At 41.6% G+C, this 21,131-nt stretch overlaps 1 protein-coding gene across 1 annotated transcript in view; it reads left to right on the top strand.

Moving 5' to 3' along the window:
* The first annotated feature begins 2,223 nt into the window (after nt 1–2,223).
* LOC147727735 (uncharacterized) overlaps nt 2,224–21,131 on the top strand; it is a 126,179-nt gene continuing 107,271 nt past the window's right edge. The window contains exons 1-2 of the mRNA XM_086961735.1: nt 2,224–2,503; nt 17,258–17,384. Coding sequence (XP_086817861.1) covers nt 2,480–2,503; nt 17,258–17,384 — 151 coding nt within the window. The 5' untranslated portion in view covers nt 2,224–2,479. The remainder of the gene's footprint in view (nt 2,504–17,257; nt 17,385–21,131) is intronic.

The following is a 21,131-nucleotide window of genomic DNA, read 5'->3' as shown; positions in this document are numbered from 1 at the left end:
TACTAATCACTCTACTAATCACTATTACTCACTCTACTACTCACTCTCTACTACTTACTCTACTACTCACTTTCTACTACTCTCTACTCTACTCACTCTACTAATCACTGTATACTATCTACTACTCACTATCTACAACTCTACTAACTCTATACTACTCGCTCTACTACTCTCTTCTACTCTACTCACCACTACTCTCTACTACTCTTCTACTCATTCTCTACTACTCACTCTCTACTACTCTCCAATCACTATACTACTTGCTCTCTATCTACTACTAACTCTATACAACTCACTATTACTCACTCTACTGCTCACTCTCTACTTTTTACTCTACTAATCACTTTCTACTACTCTACTGTACTCACACTCTACTAATCACTCTACTATCTACTACTCACTATCTAAAACTCTACTAACTCTATACAACTCGCTCTACTACTCTCTACTACTATACTCACTGCTACTCTCTACTACTGGACTACTCACTACTACTCTACTACTCACTCCACTACTCACTCTTTACTACTTGGGCTTTACTACTCACACATTACTACTCACACTTTACTTCTCACTCTTTAGTAACTCTCTAATATTCTCTCTACTACTCCCTCTAGTACTCTACTTCTTACTCTACAACTCTCTAATACTCCCTACTCACTCTACTACTCTCTACTCACACTCTACTATTCACTATACTCACTACAGTACTCTACAACTCTACAACTCACTACTGCTCTCTATTAATAACTCTATTACTCTCTAGTAGTAACTATAATATTCTACAACACACTCTACTCCTCTACTACACACTCTCTACTAATCACTCTACTACTCATTATTACTCACTCTAACATTTACTCTCTACTACATACTCTACTATTCACTTTCTACTACTCTCTACTCTACTCACACTCTACTAATCACTCTCTATCTACTACTCACTATCTACAACTCTACTAACTCTATACTACTCACTCTACTACTCTCTACTACTCTACTCACCACTACTCTCTACTACTCATTCTCTACTACTCACTCTCTACTACTCTCTACTCGCATATCACTATACTACTCGCTTTATCTACTACTACTAACTCTACTACAACTATTCACTACTCACATTTGCGAGAGATTAAGCTATTGTCATTGTAAAAGGCAATGCCATATATTTATCTGTTTTAAAAAACAACACATAGAGAAAAATGTGTCATTTCATTGTAAATGCTTGTTATGTACTTCCACCACTGCAAACTGTTTTCTTCTGACAGAGCGCAATAATTCTTATAAAATAAACGTGTTGCCTCCATGTGCTGCTATCGAATATAGGGCCATATGTATCAAGACTTTTTTGATTCGCAAAGGCCGAAATTCGCAGAATTTCGGCCTTTGCGAATCGCAAAAGGCTAATTAGCATGAATTGAAATGTATCAAACAATCGCATCTTAAGGAATCGCAAATACTTGCGATTCCTTAATTTGCCATAGCATTTAAGGAATCGCAATTTTGCGAGTCCTTAAATGCTATGTATGAAGCATTTTACTGTTGCGAATTCAGCTTAAGGAATCGCAATTCACCACCAACTTCCAGTTGGTGGTAAATTGCGATTTCTGTTCAAAATACACTAATTTGTATTTTTGATTGTGGCATGTGACGCACATACATGCCCATAGGGTATGTATGTGCGCCATATGCACACACATGTAATTTACAGGGGTGCAGCAGGGTGTCCTTGAGACACCCCTGCACCCTTGCAATAATTCTCAAATTGCGATTAGCAAATTGCGAATTCGCAATTTGAGAATTATTTGGAAATCATTCCTATGGGCCTCCTGGCCCATAGGAATGCATTGGAAATTATTCCTTAATTGCGAATTCGCAAAATGCGAATTCGCAATTAAGGAAGATTAAGGAATCGCTAATTAAAAGCGAATTTCTTCATACATTCCATCTTGCGATTCCTAAATAGCGATTGCTTAAAAATCGCTATTTAGCAATCGCAAAACGGAACTATGATACCCATAGGTCCGTATTTATTATTCCTTGTCTCGCATGGAAACTTTAGACCAGACACCGAAAAGAGAAGCTTCAAAACAGCATACCGAAACACCCCACATTTGGGCTATGGTAATTGAAAGAGAAGACGGGCACACGTCTACATAGTTCTCTGTGACTGAGCATGCTCCGTAGAGGGGTGTTTTCGCTCTACACATGGGCAATCATGGAATTCAAAGGCAGACGCTGATTGGATCATAGAAATGACCATACCTTGGAGTTTGAGAAGCTGCGTTTCTGTGCGGTGTATAATTACCAAAGCGCTGTAGAGTACTTTTGAGCAAATTGTTCTATGTATTTGGACTGCTATTAAGGAAGGAGCTGCGTGTTGCTGGATTGTTCCTTCTCGTTTGCAACTTTTTATTTCTTTTCTCAAACGCCAGTCTTTTAATCCGTGAAATAGGAAAAACTAAATCGGGGAGAAATGTCCTGGCAGGACTCCGATAAGGTAGGAGTGCGTTTTTATCATGCCTTTCATTTTGCACTAATTTTGAGGTAATCCTTTTTGGAATCATCTTTATCCTCTCAAAAGGCCACGAAGCTTCCATTGATGTAATAATCTGCCATTCAAACTTTACCCGACCTCTTGATAAATTATGCGCCTAAATTAACGTAATTATGATGCCCTTCAGCATCATCCTCATGCGTGTGGTCACTGTATAGTGCAAACGTAGCCGAAAGGCAGAGGGGCGTTTTATTGGATCAAAGGCAGGGATACAGCCAGCGTGCGATTGTAGAGTACCTGGATATGAGAACAGAAGTGGCAGTTGTGGTGCAGGTTTTTCTTTTTTTAAGAAGTGACTTTATCTCTCTCCCAAATTAGAGAAGGGATGGATTGATACATGGATATATTTCCAGATCTCAGGTGCATAGAAGGAGAAGCCCTGTTGCTTATTTTTCCCATTTTTGCAACACCTTGTCGCAGTCTGATGGTGTTCTGGCTATGAATGTGCCAAAGGCCACATCTTAAGCGGTGAGCCTGTTACCCAGATAGGCAGGTCTTTCAGTCGTTGTGGCTTTGTAGGTGATGCTGCTGGTTTTGGAGATGGTGCAGAGTGCAAGATGAGCCATTCCGTTTAAGGTTTCGTTGATGGGTCATACTTCTAAGGGGGCCAGGGTGCAGTCTGGGAGGCCGGGTAGGAGGGCATTGCCACCATCAAGACAGTTGTGTAGCCAGTGTGCCATGGGCCCCATGGCCAAAAAGGAAATGGGTCCTCTGGCTGTAGTGTGAATTATAAAATTAAGCAATAATTCAAGTGACTTAGCAGTGTATGAAAGTTGGAGTTCTAATCCATTCCAGGTTAATTTCCTTCATCGAGGTTTAGGCTAGTTGTTGCTTGTTTTGGAGAAAAGCAGAAACTCTGTTTTAGTTGGTTAAAGCTTCAAGAAGGTGCTGGACGAGATCAAAACTGTTACTGTAGCATTAAATGTCTGGAACAGATGAAATTTTCAAATATAGTTGTGCTGTGTCATATTGCAAAGGGGCTCCATGAAGCGGTTGTAGTTGACTTGGGACGTGATGGAATCCATAGGAACTCTGCATGACATGGCGATATGCTGGGACCTGAAGGTACTCATGAACAAATTGGGATGTCTGCTGAATAGATAGAGGTAAACCAGTGAAGGACGTTACCAGCGAATCATATACATGACTTCAGTGTGGGTTGAGGGTGGGATGGTCAGTGGTGTCGAAGGCAACTGAGAGGCTAACAGTATCATGAGACAAGGATCATCCTTATCTGTGGTCATTTGTGATTTGAAAGGCTGCTGTCTCCATTATAAAGTATGATCTGAAGCGGTACTGGTAGTTGTGCATGAGATGGTTGGCTTTGATGTAATCTTGAAGCTATGCATAGGCTGTTTTTGTTTGTCATCTTACCAATGCAGCATAGCTGAGAGATGGACCAGTCTTTGGTGAGGTCATCAGTGTGGGTTTCCTCATGAGTGGGAGGATCTGGCCTGTTTTGAGCGGTCTGGGACGATGTCTTGAATGAGGGATTCTTTGACAAGCCAATGGGGAGTAGGGGTGAGAGAGTTTATCTGGAGAGATCTTTGATGATGGACAAGGGTAGAAAATCATATTCATAGGTGGTGGCTTTGAGGCAGGAGCAAGCTTAGTGTTGTCAGTGTACTGTCACATCTCCTGTTTAAATGAAGAAGTGGTTGTTGGCAGTGCAGGATGGGGGATAGGGAGGTGAATGCTGTTGATATAGTACTTGGCTATGGCTGCATGATGATTTGTCTGCTTGTTACATGGAAAGACTTCAATAGCATGAGGTCTTACAGGATTCTTTTTTCTTCTAATTTCTCTCCTGACTTCAGAAGGAGCATTTGTTGTCTGTTAGGTCTTTAGGGTACCAGGGTTCTGAAGGGTTTGGCTTACACCTGGGTGTTTTACTTGGAGCGTGGGTATTCACATGATTTTCCAGAAATGTGTTGAAGTCATTTAGAAGTGTGTTGACATCTGACGTTGAGGTGGTAGGACAAGCGATGAGTTCAAGCTTTGTATTACAGATAGATAAGTCTTCAAATGATCTTAAGGTTTGTTATGCTTTTCTGGTTTGACATCTGTGTATTGGTTGGATTCAGAGCCGGGTGGCAGGGTTAGCAAAGTTGTCAATTCAATGCATTGGTATGGGAGGTTTGCATTGGGTGGTTGGTGATGTCGAGAAGATGAAGTGTAAGATGTGGTCTTTGGAGTGTGTTGGTTGAGTGACATGACTGTATAGAATTGAGGCTGTTGGTGAAGTTGGGGATGGTGTCTCTCTCTTGCTTTTTCATGCTTTTGTTGTCTGGGGAATTGAAGTCTCCAAGAATGGTGGGGAGTGCGTATTGGATAGATGAGGTGGTGAAGAGGTCTGACAATTTCTGTATTAAATCTTTATTCTGTCTAGGAGGACTGTGGTTCAGTTAGAAGACCACAAACTAACTAAGTTACAGATAATGGGAGGTGGTATTTGATGAGCTCAATAGATTTGAAATCCACTTGCTTGCTGGTGGGGAAGGACCATGAGGACTAAAGAATGACGGCAGGGCAAATCCCTTCTTATGAGCTCAGCCTGCAAGCTAGATGTTTTAGCCTGTGGGAACAAAGTTGATGGGGATGTGCAAGTATGTGGGATGAGCAATGTTTCTGTAATGAAGAGTGCATCAAGTTTATGATTGTGAAAAGGTCTTTGATGTGTGCAGGGTAGGATACTGCAGAACGTGTGCTAATGAACACAAGCTGGAGTGTGTTTTCAGGCATTTGAGGCTGTATTTATGGGATATGTATGCTGTTGGTTATATGTGTTGTGAGGATGTGGTGTGTGTGTTATCTAGATCTCGGTGTGTTTGTGGGGATGGAAGTCTATGTACATGGTTACATCTTACCTGGTAGGTGCTTGCTGAGGTTGCAATGGAGTAAGATGTCTAGTCGTATTCCCTTCCTGGCACTAAAATGCCCAAACAGGTAATACCCATCACTTTGTCTGTCCTTTTTGGAGCCCACAGAGCAGGATGCACTTAAGAGGTGAAGGAAATAGGGAGGAAGAAAGGACTGGTATCACTTTTTGTAGAGATAAACACTTGGAAACGCAGTGACGTTAGAACCCGTGGATATGAATCTTACGAGTGCAGTGATATCAAATCAAAATAACCTTTATTCTGTTTCATGTAATAAAACCATAAAAGCGCTCATTAAATATAATAAATCGATCCTCAGAACATGTCAGTTGGAATAAAGGCCTAAGCTGGGCATAAAAAACACAATACAAATGACACCAATTTCACAGAAACAGTACCAGGTAGAATAAAATCGATACCATTATATTTTAGAAATGCATTTCATTTATTCATTTGATCTAGGCCATCCTGCACTCAAGCTACAGACAGATGACTCCCTAGTTCAAGCATTGACAAGACCAATAGGTCTGGCTAACAACTGGAAGCCAAACACACAAAAGGTGATGGGAAGAATGATTGCCGTAAGTCTAAACACTGGCTATCCATCGGGGTACCATTCCAACCCATTGTTCTTTTGCCCGCCATCCCATCTCAGTTTGAGCATAGCCGTATGCAAACACTTCTTGACGCTGCTCCAGTAGGAACAACCCTGCCCAAACTGTCAGGCTGGGTCCTGTCTGAACCAGAACCATTTGAAGCTATTGGAGCAGGGTTAAGACTCATTCGCATATGACTAGATCCAAGATCCCTTCGCTCATAACAAAGTGCAAGTCAATGACCACAGGCAGTTGGCCGCTCCTGTGAATATCACCCACCAAATTCATGGACCTTCTGATTGCCAAGTGGCCAGTTGTTTCCTTGTTGGACCTTTGTCCAACAAAAGCTTTCAAAGGCAATGTCCTCGCCATGAAAGCCACCATCCTGGCATGAACCATAATTGCCAACTTGCTCACTTAAAGAATATTCTAGTTTGATATTTAAAGATACACCTTCACTCACATCTCCAGCTTCCTCAAAGACAGCAACCTGCAGTTCACCACTAAATTTACTTCCACCTTGGCAGAGAAACTGAACCAGCCACTATCTCTAGCTGGGACAACCAGAAGACTACTGCAATTATAAATGTATGTATTTATTTATTTATCTATTTTTGACATTTGATTAAGCGCGAACAATTGCCTATGGGCGTCTCGGCGCTGTAACGTCTGCAACAGATTCGCCAAGTGCTTATGTAAATTTTGAGGTATTACTGATTAAACAGCCAAGTTTTTAGCTGTTTACGAAAAGACCAGAGAGAGGGGCTAGTCCTATTTGACTGAGGTAAAGTATTCCACAATTTTGGGGCTGTGACCAAGAACCGGCGGTCTCCCCAGGAGACGGTCTTGGTGCGAGGCACCACTAAATCGTTGGAAGAAATGGGGATGCCCCCTTGTTGCATCTGGGCCTGTCACTCGCTTCTGATGCAGCCAATCACAGTTCCAATTACTAGTGCGAGACGATCTTGGCATTCAAGGAACTAAGTTAGATTACATGATTTAGTGGCATATTGACAGGTCAAGCATCACCCCCTGTCATCTTCATTTTAAACTTACCTGAGGATGTTCCAAGTGTCTAATGTCTCTCCACTGCTGTTAAATGGTTCCCTTATCTGAATATCAGCCCTCATCAAGTTAATCAATTTAAACGTTCTCAAACTGCAAAACCTGACAGGCCTCTATTGCTCTGGTTTGGACTACTGCCTTCAAACCATGAACCATTGAATGCTGAACAACCATCTGATACTCGGCACATTCAAAACCAAAATCGTCACTTGCAAAAAATAGGAGCCCTGATAGCCTATGTCCTGCGGGCCCAGGACACCATTTTGCTATTTTGTCTTGAGTATGCAAATGGTCCTTACCTGAGTAAATGTAAATGTACAGGAATTTATATAGCGCAAATCACAAAGCGGTTTCTAAGCGCTTGCTTAGGGAACCCGTCCTGGTATTCCCTGTGAGATAACCCCGGCAGGGTATCCGCAAGGTGAAAGCCAGGCATCCCGCCACGAGGGGCCGTTGTGGAGATTAAGCAAGCTATTGCCCAGAGTCGCAGAGTGTGAACCCGTGAATCGAGTAGGCACCGGAGCAAGAATTGTCGAGTCCATGTACATTTTAGGACTCAAGACCCCGCCAAGCTGGGAATTGAACCCTGGTCCCGGGCTGACCTCTGCTTCCAGGTCTGCCTCTTTCAACAAGTGGTACATGTGGGTAAGGGGTCCCCGCAAAGAAAAGGTGTGTTGTACTAGCTACACACACTAACACTACTACACTCACTTACAAAATTCACAATTTCAAGACATTTCACAAGTATTGCAATTTATTAACAACACTAGACACCTGCAATGGTGAATTTACTTCTTATTATTTGATATTGGATAGAAAGCCCCAGAGGGGGAGAAAGGAAAAGGAGGGGGGTGCTTAAAGATGTGAAGTTCAAAGAAATAGGCACATTTAGTCAAAAACAATTGTTGATACCACAATCAATAAAGAATCAAACATTTCAAATGCAAAAAGCCGAAATTTGTGGCCACTATTAATGAATTATTAACACCTTGGCTGCTAGGTGTTTTCCCCCCCTGTGCTGGCACTCATATATTCCCATTGTTCATGACGAGCTCAGCTCGTCATCAGCACAGCTCAACCGTGCATCATGACGAGCTGAGCTCGTCATCAGCATCGAAAGGGTTAAAGAGAGACATTCTACGGTCACAACCTATAGATGGAATTGTTAGGGGCTTGTGCCGGATGTCCAAGGGAAAAGAGCTGTTGACGTTTCGACCCCTATCTATAGGTTAGATTAGGTCCTTAGGCGGGGTCTTCATCAGGACAAACAAGGGAAGAGGTTGTGGGGCAATTATATCTGGAAGATTAAAAACAGAATGTCAGATATTGAGAGTGACAAAACTTAATTAAAACCGTCGTAGTCACGACGGAGTAATTTCTTTCTTTTTTTTTTTTTTTGAAAACCTTTATTTAACATTTGCAATCAAATACAGACACGGGCCTACAACCCCCAGGGCTGGCCGCTAAGCATTTCAGTACGTTATTACAATCCAACGTCAGACCCATCCTCCCTGGGGAGCATAGGAACTCCATCCACAAAGCACATCGGTTGCAAAAGCAGTTCAACTCGGAAACCGGATAAGAGGTTTTCATTTTACATATAAGAAGTTGAAAGGATCAGGTGTCGTACAGTGTCTCGGATCACAAAAGGGGGGCGCGCAAAAGAACGTGTCCAAAATAAGTTCGCTATCGTGTAGGTCAGCGGCGTTAAGACATACAACATCAGGATAAGTAGCACACTATTATTCGTCTACGCCATCATCATTGTCCGCCCCACAGCACCAAAACCTCAGAAAAGTCAAGGTACAGATGTAGAAACAAGGATGTAAGGAAGGCCGAACCCACTACACTAACCCGGAAAAGGAAAAAGAAAGAAAAGGCAAGGGAAGAGAAGGAAGAAAGAGGCCATAGAACAAAAATAAAAATGAAACACCCACCCCCACACCCCCCCACCCTGCACCCCTGCTGATGACTACGGCCACCCCCCTCGCAGCGTGCCTGTCGCCCAGTAACCAGAACCCGAAATATAGTAGAAAGGGAAGGAAAGGTAAAGGCAAAGAACCCCACACAGTGAGGGAAATCGGAGGAGGGCATAGTTCTACGGGCTCCCGGTCTCCTTCCCCCATCGTAGCCAGCCCCGCACCGGACTCCGCTAGGTCAATAATAAACAATCCCGTTAAACATAGTGCCACAATGAGAGACTCGGAGAAGAACCTCAACCCTGGCCCCGTCGATCAAATTCACTGAAGTCATCAATTAAGGAAAGCACTTCCCACAAAGTACAGTCAAAGTCTACCGAACAGGAGTACACAGATGAGAAAAGAACGGCAGGTCCTGATGTAGATGGCTGGTACCAATGTTGACCCTCCCTGCCTCCGAAGCCAAGTTTTACCTCATCCGCCATCTTGAAAGACCGACAGGGGAGGGGAGTCAACACGGTCCGAAACAGCAAAGGATAGAAAGTGGAAGGATCCAAAATGGAGACGACATGTAAATGTTCCGGGGGATACACAATCGGGGGTTCCAACGGTTCCGTGGGGTGACCAGGCACAGTACAGTTAGGTAGATCCACTTCAATAGGGGCAAACACTGCTTCCATCGTCGGGTCAAGATACACCTCCGAGACATTCACTGAAAAGCGGGCTGGCTGCCGGGTCGCGGGCGTCGAGTCAGGATCCGGTCTCAAGCCTATGAGTCCATCCGTCGCAGACAACAAACTGCAAGTCTGGACTTCAATAGTTCCCTTAAGTGCCATGAGTGCCTCCAGTACCGTACTCAGTGACGGGTCATTTCGAGCCTGTTCCGCTAGATTTGTTTCGTCCTCCAACATGGTGGACCCCACGGAGAGGCGCCTTCTCCGGGGCAAGATTAGGCGGGGCAGGAGTAAGCCATGAGGGACTGACGGTTAGCGAGCAGTAGTACGCAGCGAGGCACCGACCCGGGGGAACGGCGATGGGAATACCGGGCCCCCGGTCAGGGACCCCCGCGACACAGCACCGTGCGCCACTCGTCACCTCACCTTCTGTAGGGCACCAGGCAGCTGATGATAGCAAAACAATCAAAAAAAGTCTGAGTGTTCCTCGGCAGTCCGTTGTTATTCAACTCGGACCCGGCAGAGCCAGCACTCGAGACCCCGGCTTCTCTGCTGGGTTAGGCCTCAATGCGACCATCGACGTAGCTCCGCTCCACAACGGCGGAGAAACTCCGGGATTGCACCACTGGAGTGCGGGTCGGATAACACACACATATCCGGTGCAGGTAATCAGGATAAGCAACAGGATGATAGAGCAAAGGACGGAGGTCAGCGGAGCCGGGAGACTATGCGGCCATCTTGGTTGGTGTCGTAGCTCCTCCCCTCGAGTAATTTCTTTTAATAGCAATTACCATGGTCAATAGGCCTCAGAGGGCTCTAATGTGGGAACTCGAATGGACCACTCAGAAGTAGTGGACAATCACAACGATACGAATTCGCAACTACAGAGGAATTAAAAAAGAAGAGCAATCTATTATCAAAAATGTTTCAGTTCCAGATGTTCCTTCCAAAGATACAACTTAATGAGTAGGCTTACAAAGGTTTAAACTCATTCATCCGAATGGTGAAAATACGTCAAGCCACAATGGTCAATGGCCATCTGCGGAATGTGTGCCACAGCATGCGAAGGGCGCAATCTTAATGGTAGCGATGTGGGTAAGAGTTAAAGATAGTCTCAAGATCTAAGAATTGACTACTGAGGAATAAGGCCAGTGTCGGGTAGATGTACTTACATCATTAATCATCACAATCCAGGAATTATTTGATTGAGAAATAATGAACCAGCACCTGCAGGCAAAGTATAAACATAATGCGGGCTATCAATTAGCTTAAGAACATAAGGTATCCGGACACAAAGAATTATTCATGGGACTAAGGAGAAGTTACTTACAATCCTCGAAATTCCAAATGTGATCGGGGAAAGGCAGCTCGTTTCTAAAGCGTCAGATCAATGGCACGCTGTGGGCAAAGGAGGGTGAAACTAATAAAAATACATATAGTAATATTACTGTATCTCAACTAGATACGTATCTCTATGAGATTCGTTTGTAATTCAAAACCTGCTGCATCTTAGAGTCCGACTGGACAATACCATGTGGTATCCCTACGCAAAGAAAAGACGTACGGTGAGTGAAATATAACTTACTCTTATCGACTTATAATTTTGAATTTTGAATTGAAGGGGTGGGGGCGGGCAGCTTGTTCCTAAAGTATCACAACCGTGAGGCACTGTAAACAAAGGAAATGTGCTTTAGTTCAGAACGTGCTGCATGTTATGGCCAGAGCTAGTAAATCACCCGAAGAAAACGGAAAGGTAAAGTCACTTACATCATTCCAAAGGTGGGGGAAGGCATAGCAGTGTAAATTCCTCTGCATCCAGCGCCTAATCCGAAAGCAACACACTATGATGCTAACACTGCGTGAGAAAGCAAACACACGAAGGGCAACCCGTCACTTGCTAATTAGCTCATGTTTCCTCTCGTGAAACTACATTATACTAATAGAACGCCGGCGTACTCAACACTACTTACATTAACCCATCAAACGAGGATCCGATCACGGAACGCCGAGTCAACCCGCCGCCGACATTACGCAGTGTTTAGAATGTTCAATCACGTGGCCAACCCGTACTTGAAAGTGAAGACATACTTTACAGACGACCAACGAGATAGGCCTATAAACGATGTCAGAGTGTGTCAACACTACAACTAAAGTGCATGAGCGGGGTCCGATTGATTTGTTGGTGCCCAGGTCAATATGTAGGAGCCATCTGTTGAAAAATACTATACTGAAAAAATGAAGTGTTAGAAAAATATTATATTAAAGATAATAATGACAATAAGCCCGATAAGGATTCGGATAGAAAGTCATGCGTAAGTTCCAAATACGTTGTTACTCAAGGGATAAATTGATGCCTAATGTCTTAATACAGTCAAATGATCAGTCCATTAAGGTACATACACTTCGCCCTCTACAGGCAAACAATAATCGTGCAACTCTCTAACATGAGGTTGTAGACGATTTGCATAAAACAGGATTGCATAATTCTAAAAACGTATTTTCATGATAATTATGTTACTGGTCATGCAACAGATCAGAAGGCCATCAAATCTGGCACGGGACATGGAATCAGCGAAATCAAAAACCTTTACAAGTTCCAAAGGAGGTAATCGTGCAACTCTCAGACATGAGGTTGTAAACAAATTAAATCCAGCAGGTCATTTGTGACATCACGAGGTATCTAATGGACATAATTATCCAGTCCAAATATCAATTTCATGTCGCTATTGATTTAGTGAAAGGGTGTTCTAATGACATAACAGAATCAAAAAGGCGAATCTAAATATCTCGGGCACTTCTCTAGCATGAGAGTGTAACCGGATTTTGTTATCTTAACCATGTTGTTGATGTATCAGGCATTATTACAGCATGCAAAATCATTGTTTTTAGGTACCAAACCACTAGCCAAGTGCTGCCATTTGTGACAAACTGCTATCCTGTTCATTGAGGCCATTTTTAATTGAATCCAATAGGGACATCCATTTGGATTCACGTGTGTTTAACACTGTCGTTACTTTTCCCCCTCTCCTGCCAAGAGTTACCTTTTCAACGACCAGCCACCTCAAGTCAGTTACCACATGGCCGGCTTTTTGCCAGTGGTCTACCAATGGAGCCCCTACCACCTTACATCATAGCCTGCTGCGCCACACTTCTCCACAATTGCTTTTTGCAGACACTACAAAGGATACGCAATAGGTGCTGAACCACGATATCACATTTGAAATATTCACCTGCAGATATATTATGACAATAATATTGTCTCCAGAATATTGTCAGAGTAGAGTCAACAATACTCATTTATACACTTAAGCTGGTGATATTTTGGCAGTCAGTATTATGGACACAAGAAATCTGCCGGTCCTTATCTTGAACTCAGTATAGTGACCTACAGCCTTCAAAATGTAGCAGCCAAGCAGTGCCTACACATCACTTCAGTCCATCAATCACTTTACTGGCTATTCATGGTCAGATGCTCTTCTTTCGGGGTACCATGAATGGCCCATAGAGCCATTCTTGGCACAGGGCCATCTTTATCAAAGTCAAATTTCATGGACACATGCTGAACAGAATTCTGCATTCAAAAGATATAGAACTGGTAAATAGCCTACAGTTCAGGAATACCCAGCAGTAGAATATTCTTCTCTGTTTAGGCAGGCAACCATGAGAAACATCCAAGATTATAATAAATTCAGAAAACAATGCAAACTGGCTTCTGCCCACCAGATGATGCCACCTACCACAAAGCAGCTCTAAACCTAAACCATCTAAGAACTAGAATCAGGCATCCATACAAAGATGGTAGGTATAAGCGCATGCATACCTTTCTCTTACTCCTCTGGTTATCATGCACAACACAAAACAACCCTAAGGTCACACTGGGAACCCACCACCTGAATGTATATAAAGGTTTGCATAAGCGTTAAAGGCTCATTCAATCACTCCTCTTCAATCCATATCACTCTTAAGTGCAGTTACACAGGATACTAGACTTGGTAAGGGCACCCTTTCATCATCACAACACCAAAACTCCTCCCACATAAGCCACTAGCACTGTTGAAGCCAAGCACAACCAAAGGAGTAGCTTGACAACCATCAAACAAATGGAGGTCATGGCCTTGTCGGGAGTAGCCATTGCTATACTAATTCCCCTGAATGTTCCACAGGGCAACCTGATATTCAGCCTGTATCCCGAGTGGCAGATTCCCTGCAAGTAATTTTTTTCCATTTCAGGTTTTTAAAGGAACATTTCCGTGAACATCATGTTGCTCTTTTTTTATTCAAATGGAATATCCCAATCTAGTATGGCTTCCTTCCTCTTCTGTGCCAGCCTAGGCTGCAGCAGTATAAAAATATTTTTTCTAATCTATCTTCAATGCGTCTCATCAGTGTGTGTTCCTTCTTGCTGATAGTCGCTCTAGATCAGGGATTCTCAAAATACGGCCCGTGAGCTGCTTGTGGCACTCTTGGCATTTACTTTTAGCCGTCTGGTGAACAGAATCACTGAGCTACTGTTTACCTGACTAAGCACTAACATTCAAATAGATATTAAAAAAACACGCAAGTTATTGACATGTTTACTTACGTAAAGGAAAAGAAGGTGTCCTGCATCACTTATCTTTAGAAACACCTTCAATCTTAAAGACATTGTGCAACAAACTTTAAAAATATGTGAAAAGGTATTCTCATTATTGTAAAAAAAAAAGGTGTATTTATCTAATGTGTGTATGCGCTTCACCCTGGTACATCACATTATTTTTACTTCAGATATCATATCACTGTATTGAGTTATTTTTATTAGAAGCAACAGTTTTTAAATATGAACTTATAAATATATCAATGCTTCCTTCCTATCTCTGAGCCCAATGACGTTAGTACACCAAGAGGCAAATCATTTTTCATGGACACTGTCTGGTTCGCCTGGGTTGTTGTTATACATGTAGCAACATTATTCATGTATTGTTGGTGCTCTCAGATATGATAATGAAGATTTCTCAGCCTCATGTAATTTGGACAAGTGGGGAAGCTGGGATTGATGCCAGGTTTTCTGGATTTTCGTTGTGCAATTCAGCCACTAGATAGGTGTCTGTTCCCCCACTCAAAAGCTAATTTTTTGCCTTTAATTCTTGGAGCTTAAGGTTAGAGTGTGGGTGGTAGAAGCCGCATGAAGGCTTGGCTCGTTTTGGACTCTGGGATCCTCGAGCTGAGCCAAACCCAGGCGCTGGCTCAAGCTTGACTTGAGGCTTCAGTGGCTTTCCACCTCTATCAAATAATGACAATTTAGGGAGCAAAGGCACAGGTAGGACGTGATGTTACTACACCAAACAATTTGGTAGAGCATGAATACCAGCTCCACATTGCAGGACTCCTTGTTTCAAGGTTCAGAACTTTCTCACTACACCATATTTTAGTAACCGGACTATAAGACTAAGGGCCTAATTTAGATGGAGGCAGAAAGGATGCTGTATTGCAAAGGCAATCGAGTGACCTATCAGTCAATCTGAAGGTTTGCCCACCTGACTTAGACACACAGGAGAACCTTCAGTATGTAGATGGCTGCCACCTATATACCACTCTGACGGCCCGACAAAGTAAGAGCTGTTAAAGGTTTGGCCTTGAGTCCACCCACTTGATTTAGAGTGGGGAGACAGATAGCCAGTCACTTCTACAAACCGCCATCTAAAACGTGGATGTATATAAAAGTACAAACATTTCAATGACTTCTTATGCCATGGGAGATCCCTCCCATGGTGAGGGGGTCATTGATTGCTTTATTTAAAAAAAAAATCTTTCTTTGGGATTGAAAATAAAAAACAGAATATGAAAGTAAACTGGCACTATCATGTTGATGGAGTAGCAAGGCACTCTTTTATTACATTTACAGAAACTGCTGTGATGGCGGTTCCTGTAAATGCAAGAGAATTTGCCTAGGCTGGCGGACATCTTTAAATTTGGCTGGTGGAGTACCCTTGCCACGGCTGGAATGAAGTACTTCACCATGGCGAGAGTACTAACACCTTCCACGAACATTTTAAACAAGCCCTGAGTGTGCTTTCACCCGAGGGTAAACTAGAATGAGTGTTGGGGTACATTCCTGTTTTCTTATTATATACTTACTACCAGTGTTTAGTTTCATTTACGTTTTCCTATCTCTGTTAAAAAACAAAAGTAGTGAAATATTCTTAGAAAGTGATTTCTCAAGAGCGCACAATTTGTCACAAGTGGAGTCCAAGATTAGTAAAAAAAATATTGCCTTCTGGTTGCATAGTTTCCAACTTGCTCAATCCACAACGACTAAGGTGTGAATGGTTCCGATGGTGAGACTCAGGGACTACTCTCATCAAAGAAATGTCAGTATGCTGTGGACCCTACACAGCCTTTAAATACAAAATTCCAAACCAACATACATTGACAAAGTGGTGAAGCCAGGATTAAACACAAGTCTCATAGTATCATGGCTAATACGTTTCCACTGTCCCATGTCTAGCGGTGTAGGTTGGGTAGTTGTGTTAGCTACCGTAGTGATTTTAACACCTTGGTGGTGAGTCTTTGTCAAGGATTTTTATGACACTCACTAGCTTAACAGAGCCTTTTTCTAAGCACTCCTAATGTTTGCAGATAAGAGACTAAAGGGGTAAGGTGATTGTGATGACGAAGATTCAGTTTCATTCCAAATCAATATTCATGTTACTTCCTTTGTACTCTTGACTCGCCCAACTTGGCAAAAGCAAGCAGAGAAGGCTTACAGAGAGTGTAGTAGAGGGATAGCGACTCACATACAGCATAACACAGTATTGTCAAATCTATGTCTCTTCTAGAGACTAGAGGCTTAATTTAGACTGAAGTATAGAATAAAACCCTCAAAATAGCTCCACGACTCATTGTACAATACGTTTATCTACTTTGCTCCCCCTATGCCCACCTTCCAACCCCCCACTCCAACCTCCACCCTGTTGTCACACTACAGACCATATATTTTGACCTCTGAGAAAATGTCTATGAGTACCTATGCTCTAGAAGTTGTTCTTGTCTGCTACTTTTCTGAGATCCATGGATTTTGCGGGTACTTCCATAGATGTTCCACTGCTTGATTAACAGGTTTTTCAGGCATCTTCTTGTATTTTGTCTGGCGAGATCTATTTAGATTTCTGTTTCCAGACTACTAGATGGGGCGTCATAGTCATCACCCCTTTCTTTAGTTCAAGACCTCAAACGGTCCGGTACCCAACAGTGGCATTTAATTTCCCCAGTGTAGGTGCCACTACTGTCCAAAGTGACGATTTAGGTGAGATCGCTGTATCTAGGGACAAACCACTGTGTAATTGTCTTGTATTAAAACATGAACAAGCTCATGTTTCAAAGCTTTCAAGGCATGATGAGTGTTATAAAGAACTGCAGCAGAGTTTCCTGTTTATGTGATTTGACATATCTGTCTCAGAGGTGAAAGACTCACTGACTTTTACAAGGATTTGAGCATAAAACAGTTTTTTTTCGTTCCGTCTGGAAACTAACTCATAGAACAGTTTAATTTAAATAATAATATATTGATTGTGTATTACTATTTCAGGAACCAGTTACATTCCATGATGTTGTTGCGTGCTTCTCTGACGATGAGTGGAAGCTTCTACATAAGTGGCAGAAAGAACTTTACAGGAATGTGATGATGGAAATCCACCAGGCCTTGACTTCGCTGGGTAATATTATTGCGCTCCCTAGTATCAAGTCGATGTATACAATGAAATGTGCAGCACTTTTCCGTTTTTCTTTGTTCTATTTTTTGGATAGATCACAATCGTTTTTAATAGAATCCAGTAGATTTTCTAAACTCTTCAAATACATAGTACTTTTCTCAGCCAAATTATTTTTAAATGATTAGTAAAGAACGAGTCTGCGTTCCTACGCATGGTACAAAAACATTTGTATCTAAATCTTAAAAGAAAGAGCAGGACTGAAAAAGCCAGAATATCCAGTTAATACAAGAGAAAGATTGAGTGGAAGAGTTGAAATATAGGATCAGATTTCAAACTGGGAATAACCATTTGTATAAAGAATACACCTTTAACATCATAGGTTATTAATGTCAAAAACAACAAGAAAACACATCACATATCTAAAATTCAGCACTATTTGAAAGGGTCTACACAATGAATTGACCACTTCAGTAAAAACACACAATATCCTTATACATACTATGTTTCTGCAACACCTAAGTTTTAGTAGTTCACTCAGACCCGCAATACATGTGTAATCCTGATCAGGCTCTTATGAGGAGTTTATAATTGAATCGGGATTGGAAATCCGGGAGAAAACCCCACACATTTTTGAATTACCGCTAGCATAAATTTAGCAGAATTTGTCTTGGAAAAGTGAGGGGACTTAATGAAAAATATGTATAAATCAGTGCACGCATAGTGATCTCTGAGATTATTCCTCACTTGTCTTGAGCACTTAACTAAGCACTCGTGACTACAAATTGCAATAAGGTCATCAAACATGTATAGGAATTTACGACAGAAAGTTATAAAAAGTAAGCAAAAATAAAAAAGAAAAAGATGGACTTTGTTTTTACAGTCACAAAATTTTTGCCATCAATTGTAACTAATGCACAGGTGGTGGAGTCAAATCACTAGAGTAAAAGGGACACAACAGAAAACAGAATTCACAATGTATTATTCTTCTAATACTTCATAGTATTCAAATGTCTTGACGTATTTCAAGTTTTTGGATGATCTCAATGGACCGCATTGAAACCCTGCAGTACGACCATGGCATTCTTGTTGGTGTCCTGATACATCAACAAGTTTTGCTCTCTGACCCTCACAATATCTGTTTTTTTTCTCTCATGGGTATTGTAGGATGTTCTTTTTCACAGGGCAGCTCTACCATAGATTTTGTATTCTTCTGTTTAGAATTAGGAAACCAATGTACTCTTTCAGTTTCATTTGAGCTATGGGGAAGACCCAAAGGTTTGGGGAACATTCTTCAAAAATCCGGCAAGTTTATCCTGCTCACAGGATCTTTGGAAAACCTGAGACAACCAATGTTGAAAGTTGTTCTAAACTCGAAAGTTGTATTTATTTATTCAGTGAACTGTTTGATTTTAGCTAAAAGGTACACAAAGAGGACACAAAACGAATACTAAAACAATTAAGTAATGTCCCAAACATTATCATATAATTAGCATCTCGTCTAAACATTAAGGGCTAGATGTAGGTGGCCCAATAACGGTCGGTAACGGTGAAATTCGTTAAATTTCACCAATACCTTCCGGTATTTAGGCATTTGAGATGTAGGGAGGATTTGGTATTAAGAAATCGGTAAATACAGATTCCTTAATAACGATTCCTAATGACCTTGCATTTAAGGAATCAGTAATACCGATTCCTTAAATGCAATGTAGGTAGCACTTAAAACAGTGCACCTCAGCCTTAAGAAATCACTATTTACCACCAACTCCAAGTTGGTGGTAAATAGCGATTTCCTTTCAAAAAGCACTTTTTTGCTTTTTGAAGTGTGCCATGTGGCACACATCCATGCCCTTAGGGCATGCATGTGTGCCACATGTGCATACATGCACATTTCAGGGGTGCAACAGGTTGTCCTTTGGACACCCTGGCACCCTTGAAATACCTCCCGGTATTACTGATTCGGTAATACCGAATCGGTAATACAGAATGTCTTCACATTCATTCCTATGGGCTTCCAAGCCCATAGGAATGAATGGGTAGGTATTCGTTATTACCAAATCTCAATTACCGATTCGGTAAAAACGAATATTAAGAATTCAGTACTTTTTTACCGAATACTTACCTACATCTGAAATACCAATTCCTAAATACCGAATCAGTAAAATTCGTTATTTAGGAATCGGTATTTCCCAGTTACCTACATCTAGCCCTTAGTTAATTAATTTAGCTGAAACATCTGTAAATACACTATTTGTTCACAGTTAGCCGATAAAAATCATTTTAGGAAAAAACATAACATACTCTTCAGCACTGCTCATAAATAATCATTGGTTACCTTCTCTCAAGTTTTGCAACCAAGTGGGAAATTTGTTAAAGTGTACGATGCCATCAGTACCTACTGAACATAGAAAAAGGGTAGAGAAGAACAACAACGCAGTATAGAAACACCAATCGTCTGTTCATATCTACAGCATCTGCTTTCTTACCTGAAGAATTCTTCCGCAGTTGCCAAAAACAGCGCAAAATGCAAACAAATAGTAAAGTGATGATGTGCACAGATTACATCATGGGCATCAAACCATTATCTTCAGAAACCTGGTCGATGGGACACGGCACATGCATATATATAGGTGACCAAGCCCCGTCCGCGGGGCGAAACGCGTCATGGAGGGCACTTGCTCTGCACTATTCACTGCCTATTAAATGCACTGCTTCAACTGAACTATCGTTGGTTTCTGGCTCATCTATTGTGATCTGATTGGGGAGATTGCTCGAGGTCTGCGCTCGCTTGAACTGCGTCCAAAGCAGTTGTGAGGTTGCTGTTTCATATATATATATATATATATATATAAGCCTATGATATACTAAAGTGCTAAGTGGGTAATTAGCAGCAATTTAATTTAATAGTGCATTTCATAATGCCTAATCCAGTCAGACCAGGCAGTTCATTATTACTTCCAGAAAGTTACTCACACTTTAACATAATCTAATATTACTGCATGCCATTACAGTTGGAATGAAGTCCTGTAAGCATTGTTCCGGAAGACCTCTAAAACAGGCAATAACAGTGTCCTTATTGCTTGGCCTAAAGCAATGTAAAAAACAAGCAGATGATAAAGTGAAAATATGCATTGTTTACAAGAGGGGCAAATAGCCATGGCCAAGCATTCCTTTTCAATATTTACATTATTTATCCTCCATTTTATATAGGAACACTCCACAACTCCATCCACTCTTGTCAGAATTCATATAGGATTATCTGGTCCTCAAATTAAAATGTTAGATGTCATGAATTATTGAAAGCGTATAAGGAGATCAACTTTTGTGGGATAATGGAAAAATATGAAAAGTTAAATCGACAATGTTAGAAACCTTGCATACATGGCCAGAAAAATTACAAAGAGGCCTATGGTAAAATCATGGTCGGAGAAAGAGAAAGCTAAAGTAAAGCTGAATAAGAAAATAGGGATGACTTTAACGATAACCTTGCTACCATGGATTTCTTGAGAAGCCTATATAGGAAGAACTTAGGAAAAGAGATGAGAAGGATTCATTAGAATGAGAAGGAAATCATATGGACAGAGGTAATAACCTCTCTACGAGGAGGGAGATCCAGGAAGTGATCAGTGAAAGCTTAGGGTGGATGCAAAAATTTGAATCATGCCCAGTTGATGAGGAGGACTGGGCTGCATATATATTAGACATCTATAGTTAAGACAACAAATGCGACTGGGATCCTTCGATGAAACTGAA

Source organism: Lissotriton vulgaris, chromosome 3_1 (assembly GCF_964263255.1).
Source record: "Lissotriton vulgaris chromosome 3_1, aLisVul1.2, whole genome shotgun sequence".
Lineage (NCBI taxonomy): Eukaryota > Metazoa > Chordata > Amphibia > Caudata > Salamandridae > Lissotriton > Lissotriton vulgaris.
This window is presented reverse-complemented; position numbering and strand designations above follow the sequence as displayed.